The sequence below is a fragment of the Paramormyrops kingsleyae genome, chromosome 8 (genome assembly GCF_048594095.1).
Source record: "Paramormyrops kingsleyae isolate MSU_618 chromosome 8, PKINGS_0.4, whole genome shotgun sequence".
Taxonomy (NCBI): domain Eukaryota; kingdom Metazoa; phylum Chordata; class Actinopteri; order Osteoglossiformes; family Mormyridae; genus Paramormyrops; species Paramormyrops kingsleyae.
In genome coordinates this window covers 26,118,588-26,145,695 of record NC_132804.1, presented here as the reverse complement: position 1 = coordinate 26,145,695, position 27,108 = coordinate 26,118,588, and the positions used below count along the sequence as shown (strand labels likewise).

General features: G+C 46.1%; 1 protein-coding gene across 1 annotated transcript in view; it reads right to left on the bottom strand.

Moving 5' to 3' along the window:
* adcy6a (adenylate cyclase 6a) overlaps nt 1-20,904 on the bottom strand; it is a 49,335-nt gene extending 28,431 nt beyond the window's left edge. Inside the window, exons 1-3 of the mRNA XM_023799753.2 lie at nt 20,625-20,904; nt 16,869-17,028; nt 15,649-16,552 (exon numbers count right to left, since the gene is read on the bottom strand). Of these exons, the coding sequence (XP_023655521.1) occupies nt 15,649-16,551 (903 nt within the window). The 5' untranslated portion in view covers nt 16,552; nt 16,869-17,028; nt 20,625-20,904. The remainder of the gene's footprint in view (nt 1-15,648; nt 16,553-16,868; nt 17,029-20,624) is intronic.
* Nucleotides 20,905-27,108: the final 6,204 nt, after the last annotated feature.

Sequence of the window (27,108 nt, the reverse complement as noted above, 5' to 3'; positions counted from 1 at the left end):
AAATTTGCAACGTAGATAATATTCAGGTTAACCGTTACTAATTAGGGGAAGGAGTCTAGCTCATTTCCTTAATAACAAAAAGTGCATGTTTATTTGCAACACTGAGATTGGAAAGCGACTATTTCTGTATGACTATATTTGAGTTTTTTTGCTGGAAATACTATCGTTTAATCCATCTTTCCTTTATCTTTACTACGGGTCAGTTGTAATATTTCAAGGCGAGGGAGCGTACTGGTGACACAGAGCTCAGGGTGACGGTACGAGCACAAAGATGGCTTTTTATCGTTAAAACATAACTAAACATAACAAAAAAGGAGTGTAGTGTTGAAAATAATTCATATAACCTGTGATTTGAAATAATTCTAATTAAATGTAAATATGTTAAAAGCAAGGAATTTCACTTCCGAATTAAATGTCCACAGAGAGAAAATGAGTAATTAAATACTGGACGGCGTAAGACTCAGAAACAGCGATGACAGAGAGCACTTTAATGCCCCCAGGGACAGGGCTGTCACTGAGGCCGTGACCCGCCCCCCCGCCATTGCAGCAGCCAATACACACCCCCAGGGACGGTGAGGGCCAATGTTGTCATGGTAATGGTGGTGAGCACCCCCAACTCGCTGAAAAACGAGTGGAAGAAGTTTAAGTAGATTTTGAGAATTAAAAATGAAAAAAAAACTTACGCTTGCCTTCTCGGTTATGTGACCAGCAGAGAGACAGGGGACGGTTGTTCCTAATTTATGCCATTTTTTTCTGTTTTGGGGGACCAGGGTCACGGCAAGGGAGGTGTCCTTTGCACACGCTGTCTTTGTGCATCACCTGACCCTGACACCTTGTGACAACATTGCGATCTTCACACAAGCTTGGACACAAATCAGAGGATAAAACTGATGGTAAAATTAATTTTCTTCAGTAAAGGTAAGTCATAATCATTGGGTATAATTAGGTTTTCTAGGGACAGGGTCACTGAAGGAGCCGTCCAGCAGGCCCTCGGGCACCCCTACCTTTGTTGCTATGGCAACCGTCGGACTGGCAGAACAGAAACAAACACACACAGATACGCACCACGGCGCTTAACACACGACAGTCCTACAGGATAAAGACCCCTCTGTATTGCTTCGTCGTCACTGCGCGGTCTGTGTGGCGAATGCCAACCGATGGGGCTACCCATCCAATACAAAGAAAAACAAAAAAAAGAGATATATCTTTGAAGCCGTCAGCCATTTTGAGAACGGCCATGTCTGCTTCCGGGTTAGTGTGGAACCGCTGAACCTCCACTGCGTTTGAACGGAAACAAGAGCCGTGAACTCGACAGATCCTTCCAGAAATGGGGGCTGAGCGAGGCGGACGCGATGTGGACTCAGAGTGCATGTGCTACGGCCTTGAGGACTTCTCCAGCTCAACCTCCACCCCCCTCAAAAAAAATAAAAAGCTGCTGGTTTCTCCACAGACGAGAGGCGGAATTAAAATGCTGCCGAATAAGCTGACCAGAGCAGCGGCAGCATTTAAACAGCATTAAGTATTAACCATTCCATTCTCCTTACTGGTCTGCACAGACTTGGCACCACACTGTCAATCCACAAATCTCGTCACCACGCCTAAGTGTGGGGCCCCACCCTACGAGGGTCAACAAAAGCCTTCGGGGAACCGACATCACCACAGCGTTTTACAAAACGATCACTGAGCCAAGTAATCTTGTATTTTATAATACGGTTCCACTTTTCAGAAACTTCGTATGTCCTGTTTCCCGTTGTTTGCACCTGGCTTTGGAGACAACAGAAAGGTTTTACTTAGACAATTTATCATTCACATGCCAGCCACTGTGAGCACTGCATCATTTCCGCCAACTGCGATTTACAGTTAGATTAGCAAGCAGAATCCACATCCACGTTTCGCAGCCGCTACAGATGCATTCGTACTTCTGCTAATGTAGATCAGCTGTTTTTCAGGAAAGGAAACCTATGATGCACCTTATGTAGGTCACACTCTAACCTTTCAAAGTGGGTGGAATTATCTGGGAATCGCTCGAGCGCTATTGCGAGTTAGCATACTAATCGGGTGTTATGTAACGCTAAATAGGCCACGCAGACAATGCCATGCAGCGCTTCAAACAAACACGATGTACGATCCTGCTCCGGCAGAGATTCCCCTATGGGAATTGGCCATCTCTCTCTTGAGTCTGGGGTCAGATTGACCACGAGGCCCATGCACGGCTCACGGTATCTCATCGCAATTTAGCCAGAGAAGCCTCACGTACGTAGCTTCTGATCGCCGTGGTTACTGAATACCAGCGTTTCTCCCACCTTTTTACACTGCGGGGCTTTTCTAGACGTGCCATTTAAATCTCTGGCCTTTGACGAGGAGGCTGCTTCTAACCGTTTCCCACCCACTGCCCCCAGCCTCTTGTTCTACCCGTGTGTTCATCTCAGCCCACAGGCCTGTTCTTTACCCACTTTTGCTCCCATTGTTTATTTAAAGCAGATCTAGCTCCGCCCTTTAACAGAGGCGGGGCCACAGGAACACTGGCCCCAGCTGAATGCTGATTGGCCCCCACAGTGCCCTCTCCCCATCACTCACCAATTCAAAACATATCATTGGCTAATAATAACAATAATAATAATGTTGAGTGCCTGCTCTTCCACATTTTGTCTTTACAGATATGTAGGGAAGGAGATGGACATAGAGATGGAGTACATGGGGGTCTTTTGGGAATCCAGGTCAGTGGATAAAGCAGGACAGGCATGTATGGCTAACAGACTGGTTTAGTTACGCTCACTGATGGCCTGATCATGGGAGGAAGCAGCCGTATCCCAGAATCCCTCATTCCCACAGAAATTACATGGGCTATGAGTCACAATATTCACATAAAATAGACTGTAAGTCAAGCCAGCAGGGTTTAAAGCAAAAAAAAAAGGAGGATCAGATTTTTTTCAACTGCCCACCCACATGCAGCTACGGTGGATTACAGGGAACTGGCCCCCCAAGAAGTTTAACATTCAAGCCAAAGGCCGCACTGGCTGGGTGGTACGATCAATGGACAGCGGAGGCCCAAGAGGAACAGGAAATCCAGCGGCTCTCCACGCTACCTGAGCCATTCAGTCCGACCTCGTAGCAGGAAGAAACACGACCCAGCTTGGAGGAATTCCACCATTCAGCCCCAGAAGCCCCTGAATCCCTGCAGGAATAGATGTTTTGTGCTGCGCAGGTATTTACTCCACCACGATAAGTGAAATGCTGAAGTCTGACCTGTGCTCTACCGAGGTCCAGCCCCCTCCACCACAGCTATGACATTTTGACTGGTCCAGAAGCTGCTCAGTAATTATCTCGGCAATCCAGGGAATCTGATCATAAATCACAGAGGCACCACCCAAAAAGAGCCAAATCGTAGGGTCACTGCACTGAAACTCTACCAGCATTTACCCACACAAACATATACAAATTCTCCATGAAAATGCATGAAAAGAATTTTCCTAGTCTGCTTCAGCCTGTCCACTAACCTGTCCTTCCAGGTGTACCACCCAAACAATGCTCCCGCTACCCCTACCCCTAACTCCCTCCGCCATACTCATACTCTGCCCCCTACCACAACTCAAACTACCCCCCCAAACTCCACCACCTACCCCTACTCTAATTACTTCCCCCATACTCAATCCTACTCTCACTCCCTCCTCCACACTCTACCCCCTACCCCATACTCTACCCGCTATGCTACTCCCACTCCAATTCTACCCTCAACCCCTACTCCCACTCCCTCCCCCATACTCTAGCTGAAATCCTACTCTATCCCTATACTCTACCATAATCTTACTCCTACTTCTTCCCTCATACACTACCCCTACCCCTCCCCCATACTCTACCCCCAATCCCTACTTCCTACCCCCATACTCTACCCCTAACCCCTACTCCCACTCCTTCCCCTATACTCTAGCCCCAATACTACTCCGTGCCCCATACTCTATCCCCAATCTTATTCCCACTTTCTTCCCCATACTCTGGCCCCTACCCCAATCCTACTCCACCCCCCACACTCTAGCCCCAATCCTACTCCATCCCCCACACTTTAGCCCCAATCCTACTCTATCCCCATACTCTATCCCCAATACTACTCCATCCCCCATACTCTATCCCAAATCTTACTCTATCCCCAATATTACTCCATCCCCAATACTCTATCCCCAATCTAACTCCATCCCCAATACTCTCTCCCCAATCTTACTCTCACTTTGTTCCCCATACTCTGGCCCCTACCCCTATTTCCACTCCCTTCCTCATACTCTAGCCCCAACCCCTACTCCCACTCCCTCTCCCATACTCTAGCCCCAACTCCTACATCTTCCCCCACACTTTACTCCCTACCTTCCTGCTACCAAACTCCACCCCCTTTGTCTCATCCCATAGATAACGACAGAAGACACTGGACAGACTGTACCAAGCTCGTGGGTCCAACCTGACATAAAACAATACCATCTGTCTTTATCCAGATTTGATCCCACACTGCATAAATACACTTTGAAATCGTGAGCACATTTACGTCAAGCTGAGCACTGAAACAAATACACTGTACTGTGTCTTGGTTTTTAATTATGAAACAGTCTGTAAAACAGGAACTTAGGGAAGTTCCATTACCTTCTAAAGGGGTGGTTACATGATAACCAATCTGAACTAAAAAGCCCAATTAAATATCCATTTCCTTCACTGCAGATCATTACAGAGGCAAGCCGTTTTCTTTAATCCGATTGTTGTCCTTTCTCAAATCAAAAATGACACGTCTCATTTAAAAATGGGGAACTCATTGAGCAAACACAATTTGGGTGTTAACCACGTGTATATTATATATATTTGTATATATAAATATCAACGTTTGTACATCTGTTGTCTTTCTAAGATAATCCCTCTGAGAACTCAAATTACAGCAACAAGGAGGGTGAGCACTAAAAGACTCCACCTCCTGAACACTCATCTTGGTCATTTTCAACACAAAAACTAGAGAAGCTTAGCTGGTGGGCAAATGCCATCACACCATGAATGTGAAGTGAGGCAGTAACGTGGTACTCGGTCATGTTTCTGCAGGACATGAAGAACAGCCCGATATTTTCTGGAACTGCTTGCTATTTTCAGTCATATTGAGCCTATTATGGACTCTCTTCATGCAGAATCCACACACCAACACAGCATCCCTCACAGTGATGCATTCGGGTCGATACTTATGACGGCCAGAGCATCCAGACGTGGTCTGAGAAATCAGAAATGTCCCCGGTGACTTGGAAAGGTATATGCTGAACGAAAAACTACTCAGTCTTCGTTTTTCATTATATTACTGCCCGTTCACATTTGTGGGCCGAGACCGATTAGAGAAAAAACAGACACACCATATTTAGCGTAACAGATAAAAGGACGGGGCAGCAGAAAGAGTCGAACAATGGGAATGTGGAACATTCTGCAAACTGAAAAATTTGCAAAGGTCGATGATCATCGCAGGGTGAATCAGTGACCACTAAACCCACACGGTCCTGCAGAAAAAAAAACAGAAAAAAAACGGCCAGACGTTCTCATCTATGCGTTGCCATTCCATGGAGGACCTTGACTAGATCCCAATAAACCCAGCATTCAGAGATGCTGGGAAGGGGTGGATCCCACTGGCAGCCAGGAGGGCGGGTGACCGTTTACATTATTTATGGCCGTGGGTGGAGCCCGAATCAATAACATGCGATGGCGGGCGTATCGGATTTCGCATGGACTGCGACGCCGGCTCCCACACTCTACTGGATGGTAACTGGGCACCTTTCGGGTCCCTGTCCGTCTCCCAGGGCTCCGGATCGCAGACTCCTCTCAGCGTAATTAGGGAGCTCGGAGTTTAAAGGAGGCGCTGGGAGATACTCGTGTGCCGTTTAAACATCCTCGACAGCTCAGAGGTTCCCAGTCAGGAAAAAAAAGAACACTACTGTTTGAGACATCCACATGCTCATGGTAGCACATAATCCTGTGTTTCTGCTAGAAATATGAAACGCTGACTGAAGGGGGGGGAAACAGAGGCGAGAGAGTCTGAGTGACCGGCTGCCAGGGGCTGATAGCTAACGAGCACACGTTGGGGTTTGGCTGGGCTACACATACGCGCTGAAAGTCAAGAGCCATTAAGCGGGGGGGGGGGGCTGACGCAAACTCAGATAAGGCAGTTCCATGTGACGCAACCCTTCTTAGAAAATCCACAGGCAAGATATTTTTAGGAACATCTCCATAACCTCTGTTGGTCTCCAAAGCAACACCGTCGCCACGGCGATACACCTCATATGTCACCGGTGCTACGAAATCATCTGCAAAAAAAGATTCTCACCGCTGACTTTTCTACCCACCCCCCCCCAATCCCCCCCCCCCCGCCCATCCCCCTGTCAAGAACCTCAACAAATTCAGGGGGGCTGGAGCCCATCAGCATAAATAAATAAATAAATAAATAAACAAACAAAGAATGAATCTCTCTGTTCCCCATTACATGCGTCTGCAGAGACAGGGGCCGCGGGGGGAGGGAATTCAGCCGCGTGCACCACACTGCCGTCACCGAAACGGTTTGCCGGGGGGGTTTCCAGAAGGTCGGCGGGTCTCAGAACGTGTCAATGAAAGAAATGAAAATGGCACAAAACACATCAGAGACCAGGGTGGGGGGGAAACACTGTGGGGGGGGGGGGGGTTCCCTAGTCATGGAAGCTTCTAGGTACTTTTACGTCCCTAAGAAGGTGAGGAAGAACCACGGCCTCTTCAAGACAGCCACACTGAAAGGGTACATCTTCAACGCTTTGCAATTCGGGTGGGTGGGGGGGACGAACCCAAAGCAACCAAGACGTTCCAGAGAACACCAGACTATCCCTGGAAAAAAAAGCTGGAACGCACTACAAGCAGGAAAACAGAGCAGAAAATAGAACAGGGGCTGACTATTTACAAATATGGCAAAGACTCGAGGTCTTCTTAGAAACATACCACATTTCCTGCGACTGGCTGGAGGAGATAGACTGCACCGCTAATGTGTTCTTAATGAACTAGCCCAACCTCAGGCTCAGCCCCATCCATAGAATCCCAAGTTTATATGTTAGGTCAGTTGTGGTTATGTTCTAACCTCATATAGGATACTGGAGATTTCATCATTATTCACTTTAGGCTCTCGTCCCATGACCGCTCGCTTTCGATCGTTTACCCAAAACTCAGCTCACGGCTTCAGGCCAGTCACCTGACAGGCCTACACATGAAGTCCAGAAGAAAATAAACAGACTGTTCCGGAAAGAGTCAGGGGGTCTCACAGCCAATCTGTCTGAAGCCTCATCTCTCCCATCTCCACCCAAATACATGGGAGGACTGAGTTTGATCAGAATATGGCTTCCATTGTTCTATTTAGTGGTCATCTTTCATGGTCACAGAGCCACCAGGTGCGTTTAAACTGACCAAATCGCACTCCGGATTCCCCATTTATGTCCACAGAAAGCTGTCTGTCCCTATGGCAACCCACTCTGAGCATCCATGGGGTGGCGCCAGTGGGTGGCGCTCTTCAGCCAACACTTGTGAGGCCCTGGCCTCCATTAAGGTCAGCACAGACGTCCCCGAGGCGAGTGCGTTCCGGCCGCCACGTCACAAAAATGTTACCACAGCGACGCACGGGTGCGCATTCCACACTAAACCCGGCGTTGTGGTTCAGCTTCCATTCCCTCTAAAGGCAGCAAAATGGCGGCTGGTATCACACTTCCTGCCACCGCAGCGCCTCACATTCCAGGATTCCACACTGCCGCGGTACAGCGACACATTTCCAAACGATAACCAGCGGGAGTGGGAGTACCAGTTGGCCAGGGTGACACAGTCGCCTCCAGGGAACTGTACTTGAAAATATAACGTACACAACACCCGTCACCCCAAATCCAGAAACCGCATGACGATAAAACCACAAAAAAAAACAAAAAAACAAGCGTATCCTACAAGTGGCAGATGTTTGCTCGTCTCCACATCTCCCTTGGACATTTTCTCATTGGAATGTGCAACGTTCAAGCGCATCCGCATCTAACGGGTCGGTTTTCGGCGGCCATCACACGTACGCATCGCCAGAGAGGCGAGGATTTAATTAGCGAGTCAGACGGAGCGACAATCACGTGGCCAGCCGAGGCCGCCATGCTGGGCGTGGGGCCAGGACTCCGGGGCGGACACTTCTGTTTCTCTCTGGCGGGAGGCACTGGTTTCTCTGTGTGACGTCTCGTTCCTGCGGGCAACCTGTCCCGCCCTGTGGCAGGACGCTCATGTTGCCCCAGTGCCTTGGGGGAGGGGGTGGGGTGTCTGCACATGGGTCCTCGGCGGCTTCGGGGGGGGAGGGGGCATTTTCCAGCATCTTACGTCTGACAGTGACGGGTATGGCTCCACCCAACCCGAGCAGGCCGCTTGCCGATGGAAGACGATGTAGCCGCGCAGCTTTTCTCGTTTATCCCTCCTAATAAAGGAACTATAAGCTAATAAGCGTTACATAAGCTAATGGAATGGCTTCCTGGCCGCCTTCCTCAAGAGGAACTCCTTCAGAATATCAGTGGAAAACTAGGACAGCCTCCGGAACCAGGGCGTGCAGGAAGCGCTCCAGGTTCATGTTCCCCAGGAAATCCAAAGCAGGTTTTAGCTTTTTTGGTGTTGTTTTTTTGAGAAGTGCCCATTTCATTTCATGGCCTGCCTCCTGGCCTCTCTGAAAGACACTGTTACCGTCAAACTGATTTTGCCCTTCATGGAAAAATAACCAAAAAAATGCGAGTCTGTGGCCAGGGGCCTCACACACCTGATTCAGCCCGGCCAGATAGATCAATCATATAGTTGGATATCCTTTCTGGTGACTAAAGCAATTAAAATTTAGTGAAGTCAAGCAGGACACCACAGACTAACACATAGCCAATGAAAGGAACCAGAGAAAGGGGAACTGCGACCTCAATACTATTAAAAAGAAAAAAAAAACAACCTTCTGAATTACTACAGTATTTCTCAATTTCTCTAGTTGCCAGCAATTGTGTTTTTTATTCGTGTTTTCCAGCTCTCTCACATGGCGCAGTGATTAAAACGTCCCCCGGGGGGCATCCTGACATCGAATCCCCCACACGAGTCTTTAAGGAGGCCCGAGTGATTAACCCCATCGTCAGCCTGCGCGAGCCCGCTGAGCATCTCAACCTGGGGGGCGTGGCTTTGAGCCCCCCCCCCCCCGCACAGCACAACAGGCAGTCATCTTGCCAGAAAAAAAAAAAGTTGGAATGGATAATGGACCCAGCTGTTAATGATCAAAATAAGTACTCTGGCAAGGAAGCAGTCATGTGGGACCAGCTAAGGAGCTAGATGCAGAGGTAGCTACTCGCCACGTCAGAAAAGGGCAAAGATGGTATCCGCTGAGGACTACCTTAAAAAAGGCGTGACCTACATCCACCCTCAAAAAAGCTGGCAATAACAACAATTATAACAGCAATAATTACGGAATTTCATACTCCTTTCTCTGGATTTTGAAGAAATAGGGTCAGATGCGTATACAAGGATGCTGCAGATTCAGATCTCAAAAAAAACAGAAGCCCTTAAATTCAGCTTGATTTCATTTTACAGATTCAGTCTGAGGCAGTCAGCCTGATTTGTTGTGGGGAGCTGCTGCGTCTCACTTATGTATTTACTTATTATTGCCCGTTTTGAAGGAGAAGGACTGAGAAAGAACCAGAAAGTTTATTAAGTTGGCCGCTGTATGCCCCCACACGACGCAGAGCAACAATAAATAAATGAGTAAAGTTCATATATGCTCAGCTATATAAACTTCCCTGGATGAGTAAGTACATTTGTTTGAGGGGAAAATGAATCATTCATCTATTCGGCTTCATTAAATTAACTAGAATTGCGCAGAGACATGAGTAAGAAGGGTTCCCTTACTTTAACAGAAGGCTGCTGAGATCTCTCAACATTCCCTGTGCTGGCAAATTACACATGTGAATGCAGAGGGATAAAATGAAAGGATGGCATCATGGATTGCAGCCCAAGAAAGAGGTCAGGATGATATGTTTGGGGGGGGGGCACCTGATCGCATGGCATCCTCAACCTCTGGCCTCTCGCCCAGCTGACCAAGCCATCTTGAGCCAACCCTGGGGGAGAGGGGGCATCAGAAATGACAGCAAATCACCTGCCCCGCTCGAGTCTGCATGAGAATCTCACACCAGGCCCAATCCCACAACTTCATCTTGGCACTAATCACTTACAAGTTAACAGACTGGGAGGGCTGCTGACCGATGGCGGAATCCAAACGGCTGCAGAAACAGCAGAACAGTATTCCTTCATAGCCCACGGCAACGCAGAACTCCTTCCACACCGTGTATCTGTGGGAACGGGTGCAGTTCTCGCTTTTTCGTTACACAAAGTGCACCTATGCAAGTGATTCATGCTTCTGCCCGAGATAAAGAGTCCGGGAACTTCTCACGCAAAGTTGCATTAAGCTGCTCTGCGGCCGTATTGTAGTGACCCTCAAAAGAGCTGATGAACACGGGACAATACGAATGGCGTACGTGATGATGAGGGATGGCTTACTGGCGCTAATGGTTAGGAGGACATAAAGAGTTAGCACATCTAAGACCAGTGTGTCTCTCGTCTCTTTCTGTGGCAGCAGTGGTAGATTGAGTATTTTAATAAAATGGCTTCAAGTCAGGCTAATAACAGCATAACGACAAACGAACGTGCTAACACTCAGGCGCTAACACTCAGGCGCTAACACTCAGGCGCTAACACTCACGCGCTAACACTCACGCGCTGCCTCCTCTGAATACTAGTACATGTGACTCAGTGTTTACAGTGAGGAAATGATTTTCATTGACTGGGTTTCCTTCCCCTTTTCTTCCCCCACTCTCCTCCAACCCCCCTTACTACCCCCCCCCCCCCACCAGAAAGCCATCCACACACCCAATCCCACTTCACAGACCCTGAGCCCCCCACATCCCCTCCCTTCTCCTTCCCCTCCTCCCTCACCCGCGGCACATTGCTGAAGTGGCTCCTCCCCCCCAGACCCTTGATTCCGTCGGAGGAAGTGTGACAATGACAAAATCAACAGCACAAGGAGTCCGCCCCCCCCCCCCTCCCCCGACAGCACCCATATGAGCCAACAAGCAGGAGGAAGGAGAGAGGGTCAACTTCAGGGGCTTCAAATGGACTCAACCCTCAGCAGCTAAATGTTGATCATCATTTTCAAAGTAAAAAACATCCATGCACAAATGATTCTTAAACTCTTAAAATACACATAAAAATTAAATTTAAAAAAGAAGCATAGCCTTTTTAAAATTAAAACTAAATGAATCAATTGCAAAAATTCCATATATGTGCTGCAATTTCTCTTTTCTTTTACAGAATTCACTCATTATTACATTAAAAAAGTGATTTGTGTTCGTAAAATAAGTCCATGTGAATTTTCATGTGGTCTGAGATGGTTCTTATTTCCAAAAGAATTTTAACAGCCAGAAGCTAAACCTTTTAGCTAATCACACTTCTAAGCTTAGCTAATTAGATCATTCATATTTTCAAAGTAAATGAACAATGGCAGTATAAATAAACGCATAAACATTTTAATTTAATAAGTACATAACATTTTAAAACTGAGTTGGGAAGTAGCTATGAATGTTGGGAAATGTTGGGAAGTGACACAAGTGAGCTACAGCTACTAACCGGGAAAGAACGTTTGGATGCTCTCTCTTGGCTAATTTTAGGGCAAAACAGTCAAATCAGCATGTTCTCCGTGACTGTCGCGCTGTTATGCAGCAAGCTCTGCAGCTCACGGTTAATATGGGGAAGAGGAACTGATGCCAAGCAGCAGGCATTAATTACGGAAAAAAAAGAGCTGTTGTAGGCTGAATTGACTTTTATTTCACAAAGCTGTTAGCGTGAAAAAGCTTCAAAAGTTTATGAAAAAGCTCCCTCACCGTCCTGCTGTGTTTCAAGAGGCTGCAGATTGACACCAGGGAGCGTTTTTAATCAGAAAAACCAAATATGTTAAAATTTTTCCTAAATCCTGCTGTTGTTTGCATATATGTCTTTCTTCCTTTTGCTACCATAACACGTTTAAGAGTTTTCAAAGGTTTAACAGAACGTGTATTTTATAATACTGCAACAGCTAAACACAGCTAGCTAAAGATGCAGGTTAGTGTTGAATTGCAGGTGACACTAGGATCAGTTTAATGTAGAGGATCATTCAGTTAATGAAACAGACTTTATATTATGTTTAGCATCTAGCTAATTACATTAAACAAGGGAACTGCATAATCTCACTAGTTATACAGAAAGAATGGTAATGGTGTTTTTATAATTGTTCTCAAAAATATGTAATAATCAACACCTGCATTTCACAGTACGGACCCTAAGATTAATATGTCCCAAACAAATAAGCTGTTAATGTGTTAAATCCCAAAACACATTTTCAGAGTAACAATGATCTTATTTATATGCACTTTGATACCTAAAACTCGCTTAAAGTGAAATTCCAAAGTTCATTTTGTCCAGCATCAGACAAACATTCCACGTGTCTGAAGCCACAGAATATGAAAGCATGCATAGATATTATCCCGTGACATCACCGGGAAACACTCCGTATCGAATGCACAATTCTCTGACCTACAATTAGCTTTTTAAAAACATCCTTTATATAGGTTAAAGTATACTTATGTACAAATCCTCAGTGGTCTTTAATACATAGTGGCCAAAAATGTCTGTCAGAAGCCAAGATGTGCATCTGGAATTGAACGAGCCACATAAAACTCAAAAACATTTTATTGCAACTTTAAAAATTTTAAACGACGCCTGTAGAGCTACTGTGAACAGCAAGTCAAAACTACAGAGATATGCTGAAATCCCACATCAATCGCTATTCATAAAAGTAACAAACTGTACATATCACATGTTGACGATGCTTAATAAAACACACAACGAAGCTAAACATCACTGCACGTCTGCTTTCGAACCCGTGAGTGGCTTCCGAATTCCGACTTTCAAACTTCAGATTCTGGGATGGTGACCGTCGCTTGAGGGAACGCTACGCTACGGCTGCGATTTCAGGTCACGGTCGGCCATCTTGATGAACCGGAAGGAAAAAACTGAAACTGCTCCATTTCTAGACACTAAGCTGTGTAGCTTGTTTTGATGCGAGCCAAACAAAAGGCACACTTTTTCAAAACAAAGGGACGAACTTCCTGTATCCATTTCCCATGATCCTCCTTGCAATGCTCCTAATGTAATACTTCCCTCTGATTCCTGTCCCCTCTCCACAGTACACAACCAGCCCCCCCCCCCCCCCCCCCCATGACCAAAGTACAAAGCCCCCCTTGTGTGAGAGCACAGAGGCCTGAGTGATACTGTATTATATGACTGTGATATTCCTGAGGAGCTCCTTTGGGCCTGCTGACCTTCAGGCAAGCCCCCCCCCGGGCCTTGCCTCGCATCCCTGGGCGATCAGAGTCCCACACTGAACCTCCCACACGATCACGGCGCCCCGGGGAGCTTACGCACACGCACAGAGGGTCTGAAAGGGGGCCAAACGAGCTTGCCTCATCTAGCTGGATGAAGATTAAACCCCCCCCCCAGTTTAACACTCATATGCAGTCACTGTACGCAGCTCTGCTTAGACGCTAGCTAACGTTTTACAAGATCTCACTGAGCTACTTTTCCTTTATTTGAAGCATCAAAATTTAAACTGTAGCAATTTACAACATTAGCTACATCAAACGATGTCACTAAAAGGGCTTCCTCAATTATGACATGTTAAAATATACAGAGTTACAAATTTAGGGATCACCCACGGCCAGGGGCGTTGGAGGGGCATGGAAACACCCTGGCAGATTCATGGAACCCAGCAAAATGCACTGTCAGGGACCCCCCCATACTTCAGGGTTGCCAACTTGTGAAATTTACATTTAGTGATAAGTCTGGACATGCATTTGCATGTATGTAACAGTTTTATTACCTTGTAAATATTCTGTATGGTTTGCGAACTACCCCAACACTTTTGATGTAGGTAATTTTAAGTTTATAATGGAACAATATAGTTTTGCTGTAAGATTTCTTGCGTGAGTTGAGATTCAGAAAGCGTGAGTGTCACGCCAGATCTACCAAGGGGACCCCCCAGTTGGCAAAATCCACAGAAGGACCCAAATTTCTTCAGATTAGAAGTGACGACCCAAGAAATTTTGTCAGAGGGCCCATGACTGGATGGATGGTTTCAGAAAGTCTCAGTGTCCATGTAAGAAATCATCAGCATGTTCATCTCACCATTCCAAGGGGTTTTAGCTAAATGCTCCCTTCGATTTCAAGCTACATGGCACCGGGTGACATTATGTGGAGAATGATGTATCTGATCACACATGACGCAAACTGAACTCCTCTGGAACTGCTAATCGGTGTGGCTTTCTGCAGCAGATAATTTAAAATAAAACAATTTGAGTACCAGTCATTGAACTGGTGTTTGTATACACACATGATTATGGTATATCCGCGTTCTCAGTGTACGCACAGCAAATTTGCACAAACGCGCAGCCTGTCCTTTCATTTTCGCGCTGCAGAGAGAAAGCCAAACATGTTACTTCGTGTCATGTTTTTCCCAGCAGGGGAATTGATTTAGCCAACAAACTTTCAAAAATAGATTACCGATTAAAAACCCGCGCATGCCACTTTAGTGCTGCTAAACTTCAATGCTACGGACAAAGTCAGAGCCCTTTGGAAAACTTGCTTTCTCTATTTAACACCTTATTACATTAGCAAAAACTCTACAGAATCACAGGCTGTTTTCAGGCCTTTGCGACACTAAAACTCGTGGCGACTGAGGCCCTCCCACGCTTCCATCTGAGATTTTTGTGGCATGGAAAAGGCAAAAATGGGAAAATATAACATTTAATTATGAGATATATCCCAAAGCAGATATAGGCTCTGCAAATCAAAGTAGTAGTTACACCCTCTAAATCCATAAAGCACATGGAGATAAAAAATTTACCATAAATAACCCACCACAGCCCTAGTTTAGATATTCATGTCACGCCTATCGGCTGGACTGGGGGGTGGGGGGGGGGGTGACAGTTTCGAACCGTAGCCAGACGAATCGATTCCTTAACTGAAGCCACGTCACATGATCCAAAGGCCACAGTGCCGGCACTGAGCACCAAACAGGCTGTGTGCTCAGTGCCGGGGAGTGGCCAAAACGTTTACTCAAATGGTGACAGACCCCATGGTTATGCAAAAAAACAAACAAACAAAAAAAACAACAACAACCAGCCGGAATTCTGAAGTCCCCCTCCTCTCTTCCCGAAAGGCTTCTGGTTTAGAGGTTCAGCGCCTCCCTCTGGACAAACTACACCACTGAAGTTTCGCACCCAGGCATAATTACAGCCACGTCCCTGAGACACATCAAAGCGACAGACGGGGAACTTCCAATCTTCCGAACTAACAATAAACGACAATACACACAAACGCGAGCCACTTGCTGGCGAAACCCGATCCGCGGCTCACGCTCTTACGGCAGATGAGGCCCCAGATCAGAGGCCCGGATCATCAGTACTCTCTCCTATGAATCGTGATTCGTCAGTCTCTCGACCGTAGATGGTGCCAAGATCACAGAACCGCAAATGAGCTGAGCCGTAACGACCGGTGCTCTACCTGCTTCCAGAGGAAGGTCTCGTCGACGTTGAGCCTCCAGGCAGTGACGACGTGGATGGCAGAGAGCACGGCGCCGCTGAGGACGGCGGCGCGCATGCGCACGGGCAGCAGCGTGTAGATGATGTAGATGAAGAACACGGACCACCAGATGCCCTCGGAGGCGGTGCGCGGTGCCACCCGCAGCACGCCGAAGACCTGCACGGCGAAGAGCACGCCGATGACCAGGTAGCTGACGATCCACATGTAGTCCTGGTGGAATCCGTTGCGGTTACACACCACCATGAGGGCCAGGAAAAGCGCCATGGCTACGGAGAGCACGAAGACGTAGGCCACGTCTGGGGCGGCGTGGGCGCAGTGGAAGGCCAGCATGACGCCGCACACCAGCACCAGCACGCCCATCAGCATGGTCAGCGAGCTCTGGTTCAGCCGGAAGAAATACCGCTGGTAGAGCCGCTCCAGCTTGCCTGACTGGAACTTCTTGGACTGGAACACGTGCACGACCCGCTGCCAGCAGTCGGCGGCCGTCGCCACGCCCTCGCCGGCCAGCCCCTCATCCGTGCCGTCCCAGCCGCCCTTCCGCCCCTTGGCGTCGCCGTCTTCGAAACCCAGGTTGACTGATTTCAGCCCCACCTCCACCCCTCCGCCACCCTTCTTCCTGTAGTGGTCCTCCTGCCAGCCGCAGCGGACGCCAAACTGCCCCCCGCCGCCGCCTCCTCCACGAGGGTGGTGCTGGGGTGCCTGGGGGGGGGGCTCCATGGCCTCGGGGTCTCGCAGGCAGCTCATGTAGCGCGGGTTGCACAGCGACGAGCCGCCTTTTCGCTTTGACTTTTTCCCATTGCGTTCCCCCCAAGCCGTTTTGCGGTCGTCCACTCTGGCTACCAGGATGCCACTGAACCAGGACATCCTGCAAGGGTGGAGTGGGGCGGGGGGGGGGGGGGGGGGGTAAAATTAAATTAAATTAAATTAAAAATAAAGTAAACAAGCGATCGTCATGGAAACGGAACACTGTGCTGAAAGCACAGTGTCTGAGATAACAGCGATAATTAAACACCCCATTCACGATATCCAAGTGTATAAACATCTGGCTTTCATCAGAGAAAAAGAGGACTCCGGGGGGGGAGAACGGAGGGGCCCTCTCTTTCGAAAGCTACGAGAGGGCAGCTGCGAACGGGACACCCAGGCAGGGGGGCCACGGCGGCCAGACCAGCCGCGCCGCTTACCTGCACAGGTTCTGGTGCGAGTCCCAGCCCTGCTGTCCTCAGCACTACAACTCATTTATCCCCAGCGAGCTACGGGAGAGCGACGACGTGTGTCTGCGAGATCCTCGAGGCTGGTCCCAGGGCGTCCCTCTGACTGCGGTTACCTCCGCGGCTCGCGATCCTTTGGTAGCCGCGAGAGAGATAGAGAGAAGCGGGGGGGGGGGGGGGGGGGGGGGGTGGGGAGAGAGAGAGAGAGAGAGAGAAGTTTAGACAAAGACGAAAAGACGATGCAACATATCACCAATGGTAAAGAAAAAAAAGAAAAAGACGGACAAAAAGCAGACACTCTGACAAGATTCTTTAAAATCACTTAGTGAACAGCCTGTCTGAGTCTCTCTGACAGAGATATGGTCCGGGATCGTTTATGACATGTACAGTTCCTGCCATCAGCCAGCTTACACGCTGATCCTTTGGAAGGAGAGCTGTCCGTTTGCACGACCGTTTAAATATTCATACAACCGTACAAAAATACCTCCGCGGAATGGTCTCTGCTGTGGTATCTGCCATAGCCTGACTACATGGGGCCAAAGTAATGACAGGTTAAACACCCCAGGGAAGTTTTCAAGTCACCTTAAAACAGAAAGATTGCAGGCTTTGCAGCATCTATCCATAGATATACTTTACCGATATAAATATTAAGAAATTCTTCAAAAATATATATTAAAAAACAGACACGCACATCCAAATTTGTAGCGCCAACAGGACATATATGTTAAACGAACAAAGTACAAGGCAATATTGATCTTTTTCTTTTTCCAGAGAACAAACTTTGCTGCCCTTGGGGGGTTCAACTTGCTGGTATTTCCAAAAGGCCGTCTTTCAAACGTGTAAACAAGGGCCAGGGGGAAAAAGGCACTAACGCGAGTTAGCAGACTGTCAGACTGTCACTCGAATCGTTCCTATAAATCTGTTTGTTTTGTATCACCATCGGTACTAAGAGACAGTCAAAAATTCTCAGAGCCCAGACGAGAGACAGGCATTAACGCGCCTTTTCCCCAACACGTTTGACACAGCATCCAGGCAGACACTAAGAAACTTTCCAAAACTGCGGCACAGAAGAACCAAAATGAAGCAGCCTCTCAAATTCATCACAAGCAAATCCAACATCAAAGGACATACCACCACCACACAGGGTAGGGACCTCTGCGCTCACATGACCACAAAATACCAACATTTCCAAGACAACCTCAAGTTTATCCATCCAAAAGCCCACTTGTGTTCTTCATTTAACTCCCATTGTAAGGTTCGGGACGCTCCAAATCACATGCAAAATGATCCCTCAGAGACTCAACCCTGTGAAGGGAAGTGCAGAGTTTCGCGGTGTTTCACAACAAAAACAATCAAGGATGAATGTTGCCTTAATACAAATAAAATTATGTGTGCCCCCCCTCCCCCCATTAATTACATGAGTCATTAGTTTCCCTTCTTTTGAGAGAAGGCCTTTCCTTCCTACCACATAACTGCCAAACAGAAACAAGAAATAAGTTCTGCAAGATTAAACTTAACTCAGTAGGGCATAAACACCGCTAAACACTATTAAATTCACAGGTGGTCTGGCTAAAACTCAAAATTCAGATACATATGGCAAAAATATTTTAGTGATCCACATCAGGGCATGGCTACCATGGAAATGTTAAGGTCTGTATCAGTCAAGTCACCTTTTTAAGCGTACTGTCCCTTGAGAAGTTCACAGATCACATTCACTTCGTAATACTGAACTAGTTAGACCGTAGCTTCAAGCTCAGTGCCACCACTGCTTAAGTGGACATGGAATGGAATAAATGTTTCACACGTTCTTCAAAAAGGTCATTACAATCATCAGTACATATTCCAGGAGAAATCCACCATCACATATTTAGAAGGGTGTTTCTGTGATCCATGCACTGGAGACACACCGATTCAAAACAAGCTTGCATGCATCAAGATACACTTAAAACGTAAATATGAAATAACGTCTCAAAAATGTTTTATCGCAACCACATGGGCCCCGAACTGCAGAAGTTGTGTCACGATGTCGAGGCACAAAAAACACCATTTCTTTGCGATGACTACTTCGTCCTGCTTGATGGCATGTACTGTATTATGTTTGCGTGTTTATCGGAGCCCGGATCGGATCGCTTTGAACAAAGCTGTAGCTTTCATTTAAAAACAGCGCCAGCAAACGCCAATGCCAAATGATCCATGAGATTTAAAATTACACGCCATGTCCGCATGCATGGCAAATTACGTGATGTGATTTAGGCCAGCCAGTACACAAGCAGTCGTAACCTTGCAATGCGTTTGTCATTTACAATACATCTTGTCTTTAGCCCGCTGGGATTATCTTATTTTATGTGTTTTATGCGACGGCAGCTTGCAGTGTTTTTGGAGAACGGGCGCTGTGGTCGAGCAACAGCAGCAGCATGCGGGTGTTACATAATCCAAACAGCGCACGCATTGTGCCATCCGTCCGTGATTTTTATTAATCATATCCCAGTTTCCATTTTTAGATTTGCATGCTTCGGCGCCAGCCGATCGCCATTTCAATCAGGCAGAATCGACGATCAGAGCGTAATAAAGAGGGGAATTAAAGGCTGGGTGCGCTCCTGGTTATTGCAAGTAGGATAAAAAGCGTTTTCCGTGATGTACGGCAGCGGTAACGAGTCTTACTTCTACCGAGACGCGCACGACGCAATCCTGCATTCCTGGCCACAGGCCCCGGGTATCGCATCACCCGCATTTAAACGCACTCGCGTTACATAACACCATCGTTTCGGTGTGTTTCAGTGTGTGTGTGTGTGTGTGTGTGTGTGTGTGACAGCCGTACTACACCATCGCAGCGTCGCAGTTACAGTAACAGTGTGCGGGCGACTTTGTTACAACGCGGCATGTCACACCCGATCGTCAAATATGCGCCCTGTCCCCTCACCTACCTTTAGGCGGTTTGCGTGTGTGCGTTTTGTGTGTACTGGGGAGGGGGCACATTTTGGCCTATTTATTTCGACAGAACAAAATGGATCGGTCAATAAATATCGAAAATGTCCCTTGCGCACGATAGTCTATAACATTCCGGCGCATTCAGGCTGCCATACTTTGCAAAACGCCGCTTCATATAGAAATAGCGACGGCCTTCATGAGATATTAATACATTTGATTCAGTTATGTCCTTTAAAAATGCATGTCCCCGTCTTCTATTTGCATGGCCAGGAGTTGTGTCTGACTCGTTTTTTTTTTTTGGACTGACTCAGATCCATACGACCTTTGCAAATGAGCTACTGTAAAACCAGCAACAGCAGCATCCACGTTAAGATAAAAAATCCTTTAGTTTTACTGAAAATAACCTAAAATCGATATATAAAAACCTCGTACAAGGTGACCAATGAACCAGCCATCGGACTGCTGCTGTGCGCGTCCCTGTGATTTGGTGTAATTTCACGGGAACACCTTGAAGTGTCTAACCGGGAATAATACTGCGTTAAACTCCGCGAAGCTCAATGCAACACCATCCACAGGCTCACAACAAGCTCACAACCACGCCGTGACCCACATTTTGTTGTCTAAACACACAAACTGGTAACGGTTACGGAAAAAAAGGAGAGAAACACGGACATTTTCTCTGACCTGTAGAAAAAATACGCCCCAGAAATAAAAATTAAAAACCGCAACCTATTACTATTAAATCTCCTGCCAAACATGCATGCACCAAGACAGCTCTCAGTGCAAAGATAATGGACTCACCGCGAACATCTTTTCTTTTTTTATCAAGACCGCTGCAGACACAACCCGCCCTGATGTACAATGCCTCCCAAAGCGATTGATGCCCTCCTTGGTAGTCGGTGCGATCGTCCGTTACAGTCGTATCTACATGCACCGAGGACGCGGGGACGGACGTCTACACGTTTACAGCAGTATCCGCTCGCCCTCCTCGTCTCACTCCCGTCGTTTTCTCCGCTTCCCTGCCTCTCATTCTCTCCCTCCCCCTCCTCCTTCCCAGCAGCAGCATTCACACACTTAAGCAGCCGGCCTCAAGATCTCTCCAAACAACCAGAGTCCCCCTAGAGGTGGCTCTGCGGTGCGACACTATGACACGGTGTATTTTTTACACCGCTCGACCTACACACTTACCCAAAGCTCTTAGATCATTTACATCTTTGCTGTTGCTCATTATTATTATATAAACAACGGTCTTTACTGAAAACAGTGAGTACGCACACATCGTGGGAGGTTGTCTAATATAATTTTTATTGTGTTATTTTATATGTTACTGAAGCATACTAATTATATAGGCTGCATTTGTTTACCTAGCGTGAATTTTTACTTAGGTGAACACTATTTATGAGTTCTCTTGGGATGTACACCCACAATCGTGGATCAAAGCTTCTTAACTACTTCACCACCCAAAATCCCATTGTTTAACAGTTTTGTCTAGATGTTGGTAGACATCATGCAAATGTAACATACGGTGACAAAGCTGTTTAGCTTCGCACTTCTGCTTCGTTATGTTGCGGTTTATTTTTATTTACAACTTTGTGTGTTTCGCTACCATCTATTTATAGACGAATATGAGTAAATTCACAGTTGTAAGACACACATTTGCGTTCCAACCAGGTAACAGAAAGCTTGGATTCTGATGTTATAATTATTAACAGACTTAACAGCTGAACAGAAGCCAAGAAACACAACAGAAAGTATTTGTTGGATATTAGAAAGTATGAGGTTTAGCTCTAAGAAGATATTTGACTGTTGCAGTCATTTTCACCTGTCGATCAACAGATGTGTTAAACGGAAACGTTTTTGTGGCTTTATTGAGCTTTTCTTTATGGCAGGGGGCAGTAACGCAGGAGTACCAAATACTCAGGATGCATTTGTATATGGGAGCAGAACCAGTTCCCAATTTCAAGTCAGCAGTACGGTCAAGTGATCAGGAAGTATAGATGTTCCGTAGTTTGGATGACAAATGCTGCTCTCTGTCATATCTGACACGCCAGTAACAAAGATCATATGGCTCTCGCACTGCCACACCACGCTAGAAAAACGGAAGGCCACTAACGTACGTCTCACATTCTCTTGGGCTCGCTACACAGTTAACTATTAAAGATTTAGATTTGAACATAAATTTCATTTAATTATTATGACTACAAACAAAAGCGTGCTATAAATCTGACTATGACCATATATTATCGCCCACCCCCGGAAAAAAGGGAAGTCGTAGATCCGTCCTTTACCCATGTAATGACAGCATGATCTGCAGCCTCTGAGTTCACGCACTAGTGAATCTTCAGGTATTTAAACCCTTATACCGTTTTAAAGCATGTTTTTTCAAACAACGTATATAAATCAAAAAGTGACACTTTCAGAGGGGGCGAGAATGATATGGGAATTACACCACATTCAGAAACTTCCGTGCCAAAATATGTTTGATAGCAATGAAGTGTGTCTATTCCAGTTATCTAAAATAACTGTGCTTGCATTGCGCTTTGGAGATAAATCTACTGTTACGGCATAAAGCGTGTTGCAAGGCAATTAATAAACTACTGCATCTAGCATATCCGCCTGTTAATATCTGGTATATCGGTTTAGAGCATGAAATTAAGCAACCTTTGCACCATATCATGTTAGTCAAGAAGTTTAATTTTTCATAATGCAGGTAAAATTCCAGTATGGCAGCAATGCCTACTGACCTTCATTCAGCATAAGAGGAATGTCTCAAAACTGTTAGCAATGTGTAGGTATTATCAATTCACACTACACATCATTTACTGCAACCTAATGTAACGTCTGACAGAGATGCTGAGTTTTTAAATATGCAACATTATCTCGTCTTTGTCTTTTCCGCCAAACAAGGTCACGTTAACTGTTTTGCAAAAATTAATCAGCTCTCTACACCACCCCCTACATGTGAATGATACCATATAGAAGACACTAGCAAATACATACTCATACATAATGGTCCAGTCAGTAATCATATGAATTAAGGATCGGTTAATGGAACAATTGTCTTTTAAAAAAAATCCAATAAAATTAATTTTCTATCATGTGCCACAACAATATTAATGTTTGCTATCTATCTTGCTACTGGCTCAAATTGCAGGTATAAAAAGCCAGTCAGATGGCGGCGGGAAGTGCTTATAGAAGCGTCCGGAGTCACCGAGCGCTCCCGAATGCGGCAGGAAAACAGCAGCTTCGACTAATGCATGTGACCAAGTTTTACTCGTTCATCCAGTCAGACAACTGAAGCTTAAGTCACCCTGATGGCGTATAAGATACAGGTCGCTTTTTATCAGATAGATGGAGAAGGTAATACCAGTTTGGGTTTTAATTTCCTATTATTAAGTTCAGGAAAGATGGTTCGTGCGTGGTGAGATATAATAATGATGATGACAACGATGATGATGATGATGATGATGATGATAATAATAATAATAATAATATGGGAATGGATTATGGCTTTTGTGTTAACAAGGCTTGAGAGAACAGTAACTGGCATGTGGGTAATGGGACTGAATAACGAGCACAGAATAAGAGGTGTTTAATTGGGCTACAGCTCCCAATTTCAAACTGCCATGCAGCAAAACAGCGCAGGAAAGGCAGAACAAATAACGCGTGTTTGCCTTCAGCTCAGCTGACTAATGACCGCGCGCCGCGGGGCCACCCTGTGCCCTTCAGCACGTTCAGTGTCACCTCAGGGCGTGGCGGCTCCGCGCGCCACCCCGCGACCTTCCCCTGCGCGCGGCCCGCGTGCCCGCGCGAAGCTGCTCGATGGAGAAACGGAAGCGGTAGGACCCTCGCGCTGTCGCCGCTTTGAGCCCCGGTCTGCTTTCTGAATTCCGCGGCACGGCGAGTTCTCGGGCAATCAGTCATCGCTAAACAAACCACCGCGGCCCAGATAAAAGCGGCAGACAATCCGACGCCTTCCGGGTGAAAATAGCATAGTGAGGAAAAACGAAGCGGGGGCCTTTGGCCTTGCTACACCTGTTGCGTCCGGCATCAGGCGGCCCGATTATGATTGCATAGCTAACTTTTCGCTGAGGGAGTGTGGATGCACAAGGCAACGTGTGATAAGGGAAATGCTGGAGACATCACAGGGTGGTGGTTATCAATGCCACTCCAGATATGCAGGCAGGGGCTAACAAACAAGACAGAAAGCTGTGGCCCTCTGCTGCCGCCCTCAACAACGGCTTCAAGAATGATGCATCAAGTACAGAGAATTTACACATGATCCCTAACAGAGAGTCTTGCTTGGCATTCTTCACTGTGAACCTCCTGCCTGATACCTAATCACATGACCCAGTGACCATTTATAGTATAAGTTTTTGGATAAATCAGATTTACTCATAATTTGCTCAGATTTGCTATTAGAAGTACAATGGCATGCATATTTTTCTGGTTGGAACACCTATGGGCAATTTAGTAGCTCCAATTAACCTTAGCATGTTTTTGGGCTGTGGGGGGAACTCCATGACAACACACACAGAACACACAAACTCCACACACATGGAACCCTGCATGGTCCCAGAGGTGTGAGGCAACAGTGCAAACCACTGCACCACTCTACCACCCACCAGATAAAGTGTTTATGTGAAATATTACACGTATCCATGCATGTTCTTTACACAAATTACCATCCAAATAACTGCCTGCAAATGGTCAACCAAGGTAGTGTTGCCTGGTAACAGGAATTTACTCTTAGAAAGTGGGTTCCGAGCTGCTAAAAATACTACAAGAGCCGTATGTAGTTAATAAAGGCAAACCATAAAAATGAAAACACAAAGAGTAAATACATTAGCCTGGTCCATATTCTTTATGGTGGTCCTCGCACCTTAAAGTTAGGCATTTCAGTTCCTGCCCCTTACATGTGTGTGCGTATGTGTGGAGTTTGCATATTCACCCCTCGATGCATGAGTGCCCTCCGGCTACTCTGGTTTCCCCCCTGTAATCCAATAACACGGCATCTCTAAATTACCCACAATGCCCGATTGCATGTTTTTGTAGGGGCTAGGCTCAGCATGACGCATACTGAACCAGGGGAATAAAAGACCCACAGACGGTTGGTCAATTTTTGCAAGAAAACCAGAACAAACATCACAGTGAAATTATAAACAAAAAGTCTGCACCCATCATTTTGTGGAGAGTATATGTATGGGGTTGATATGTAGCTGCTAGTGCCAGTCAGTCCGTTATGCGACATCGGCCGGTCACCCAGAGCGCCAGCTTACGAAGGAGTGGCAACATGGCAAGCCAATTTCACTTTGTCTTGGAAGGGGAGAGCCAATGGTGAAGCTTAATTTGGGTGCCACACAACAAACCCGAGGTTAATTTTGTGCTCCAGTCTACAGTGATATTCATGTTATAATATTTTTTCCAAGAAGGACTTGAACAATGGAACGAAGGCCACAGCACAGTAACACTAGAAGCGTGTCATTGGTGCAGCTATAATCTAGGTATTTATACACTCGTCACTCATATCGCTGACAGGCCAATTGAAAAGGTCCAAATCGCCTGCGAGCGCAAATCTAGAAGAGGGTTTGAACGGTGAATTATCTCACCTTAGTCATCTGTAGTGAGCACTTAGTGGAGTTTGATTCAACAGCTGGGTATCGGTAACCCACTTCAAACAGACTGTGAGATGGGCTGGATCAAGGGACGCCAGATCTCCAGGAATCTGATAAGGATTGTACGAGACTTTAGGAGGGGAGAGGTAAAGGGAAAAGAACGAGTGTGCTTGTTCCTTTATTCCCTGGTCTTTTTTATCTGCTTGCCCTGGGGCTTGATTTACTACAGCTCTTGTCTGAATGGTTTAAATTATGTGAATAGAATACAGCTGGTAGCCTGAAACCTAAAACCACCCCCTCCCACTGTGCTCCAATATTAGCAGTTTATTTAAACTTTAAAATATGTCCTTAAATTTTAGTCCTACAGAGCAAGCCGGGCAACGTAGACGTAACTCTCTGTATTTCACTGCGACTAGATAGTATGCAGTATAGATGGGAAAGGGCGCCGGTGTGTTTTCGCCTGTACAGTAGCAGCAAAACGAGCTACTCTGCATACTAGTGGCGACTCGCTTAAAATGATGTTGCAGTATTGCTCAGGTGGCGATTTCCAATGAAACCAACACCTCAAGCCACTAGAGGGCGTCCAACCTGTTTCTACACCGAATTCAATTGCGTACAGTGACCGGAAGTTGATATATTAATGCAGAAATTTCAGGTGTTTTTCATTCCTTAAAATCCACAGGCAACAATACAATGTTTGGTGTCAATCATATATTTAGTCTCTTTATCAAATATGAAACCTGCTCATTTGAAGTCTTTAATACGATAAAGTGACTAATAAAAAGTTTTAAAGTGATATTTTACTATCATTTACTTTAAAATGTTTTTTAATTTTCAGATTTAAATGTATATATTCTATAAATATATATCAATAAAGCATTACATACAAAGGCAAGGTAAAAGATACACTCGTGACAATTCTTCAGAATGAGATGTTTGGAGTTACGTAGTGGATGTTTAATCACTTGTCAAAGAGATGCCGGATGGCTCCCTCTGTTGTCAGAAAAGCGATCCTACATTGGTTATAACAATGGCATATCCGCACCATACGCTGCTACCAATAACGCGCCCCAAAGTCCCAAAGGCTCTAATTTTGCACATTATCCTTAGAAGCGAAAGCGGGATTCAGGTGTAGCATTCAGTCTCCCTGACATTCGTCCCAGATATGAGTTTTCTGTGTGTGGATATACGCCTAATGTTTTACGTTTGCTTTACATTTATTTCCTCTACTAGATGTAACTACTAGAGCCTTGAATTGGGCAGAAACAACTGATAATGAACCGATACTGGCAGTTTTTCGCTAAAAGTTCAAAATTTAGGCTACCACGTGACATAGATCGGAAGTTAGACAAGGACAAACTGTGTGAGTTTGATGGCATGAACTGGTGTTTGCTTGTGATGGATCATCATTTTTTAAATCGTATTTACTGTTACTAAGCAATGTAATCTTAAATGATGTGTTAGTGCATAGTGTATAGCCGCATCTCCTGTAATAGGCTATACATCTCCTTCATTGATACTATCACATATATTTGTGAGGAGCTGTATAATTGACGTTGACTACTGGCGACCACATTGGTGCCATTTCTCATCAATGCTCCGCTTTCTCTCTCGGTTATCAGGTTTCCCAGTCGCTTATTCATTTAATGTGACGACTGACTCCATCCACC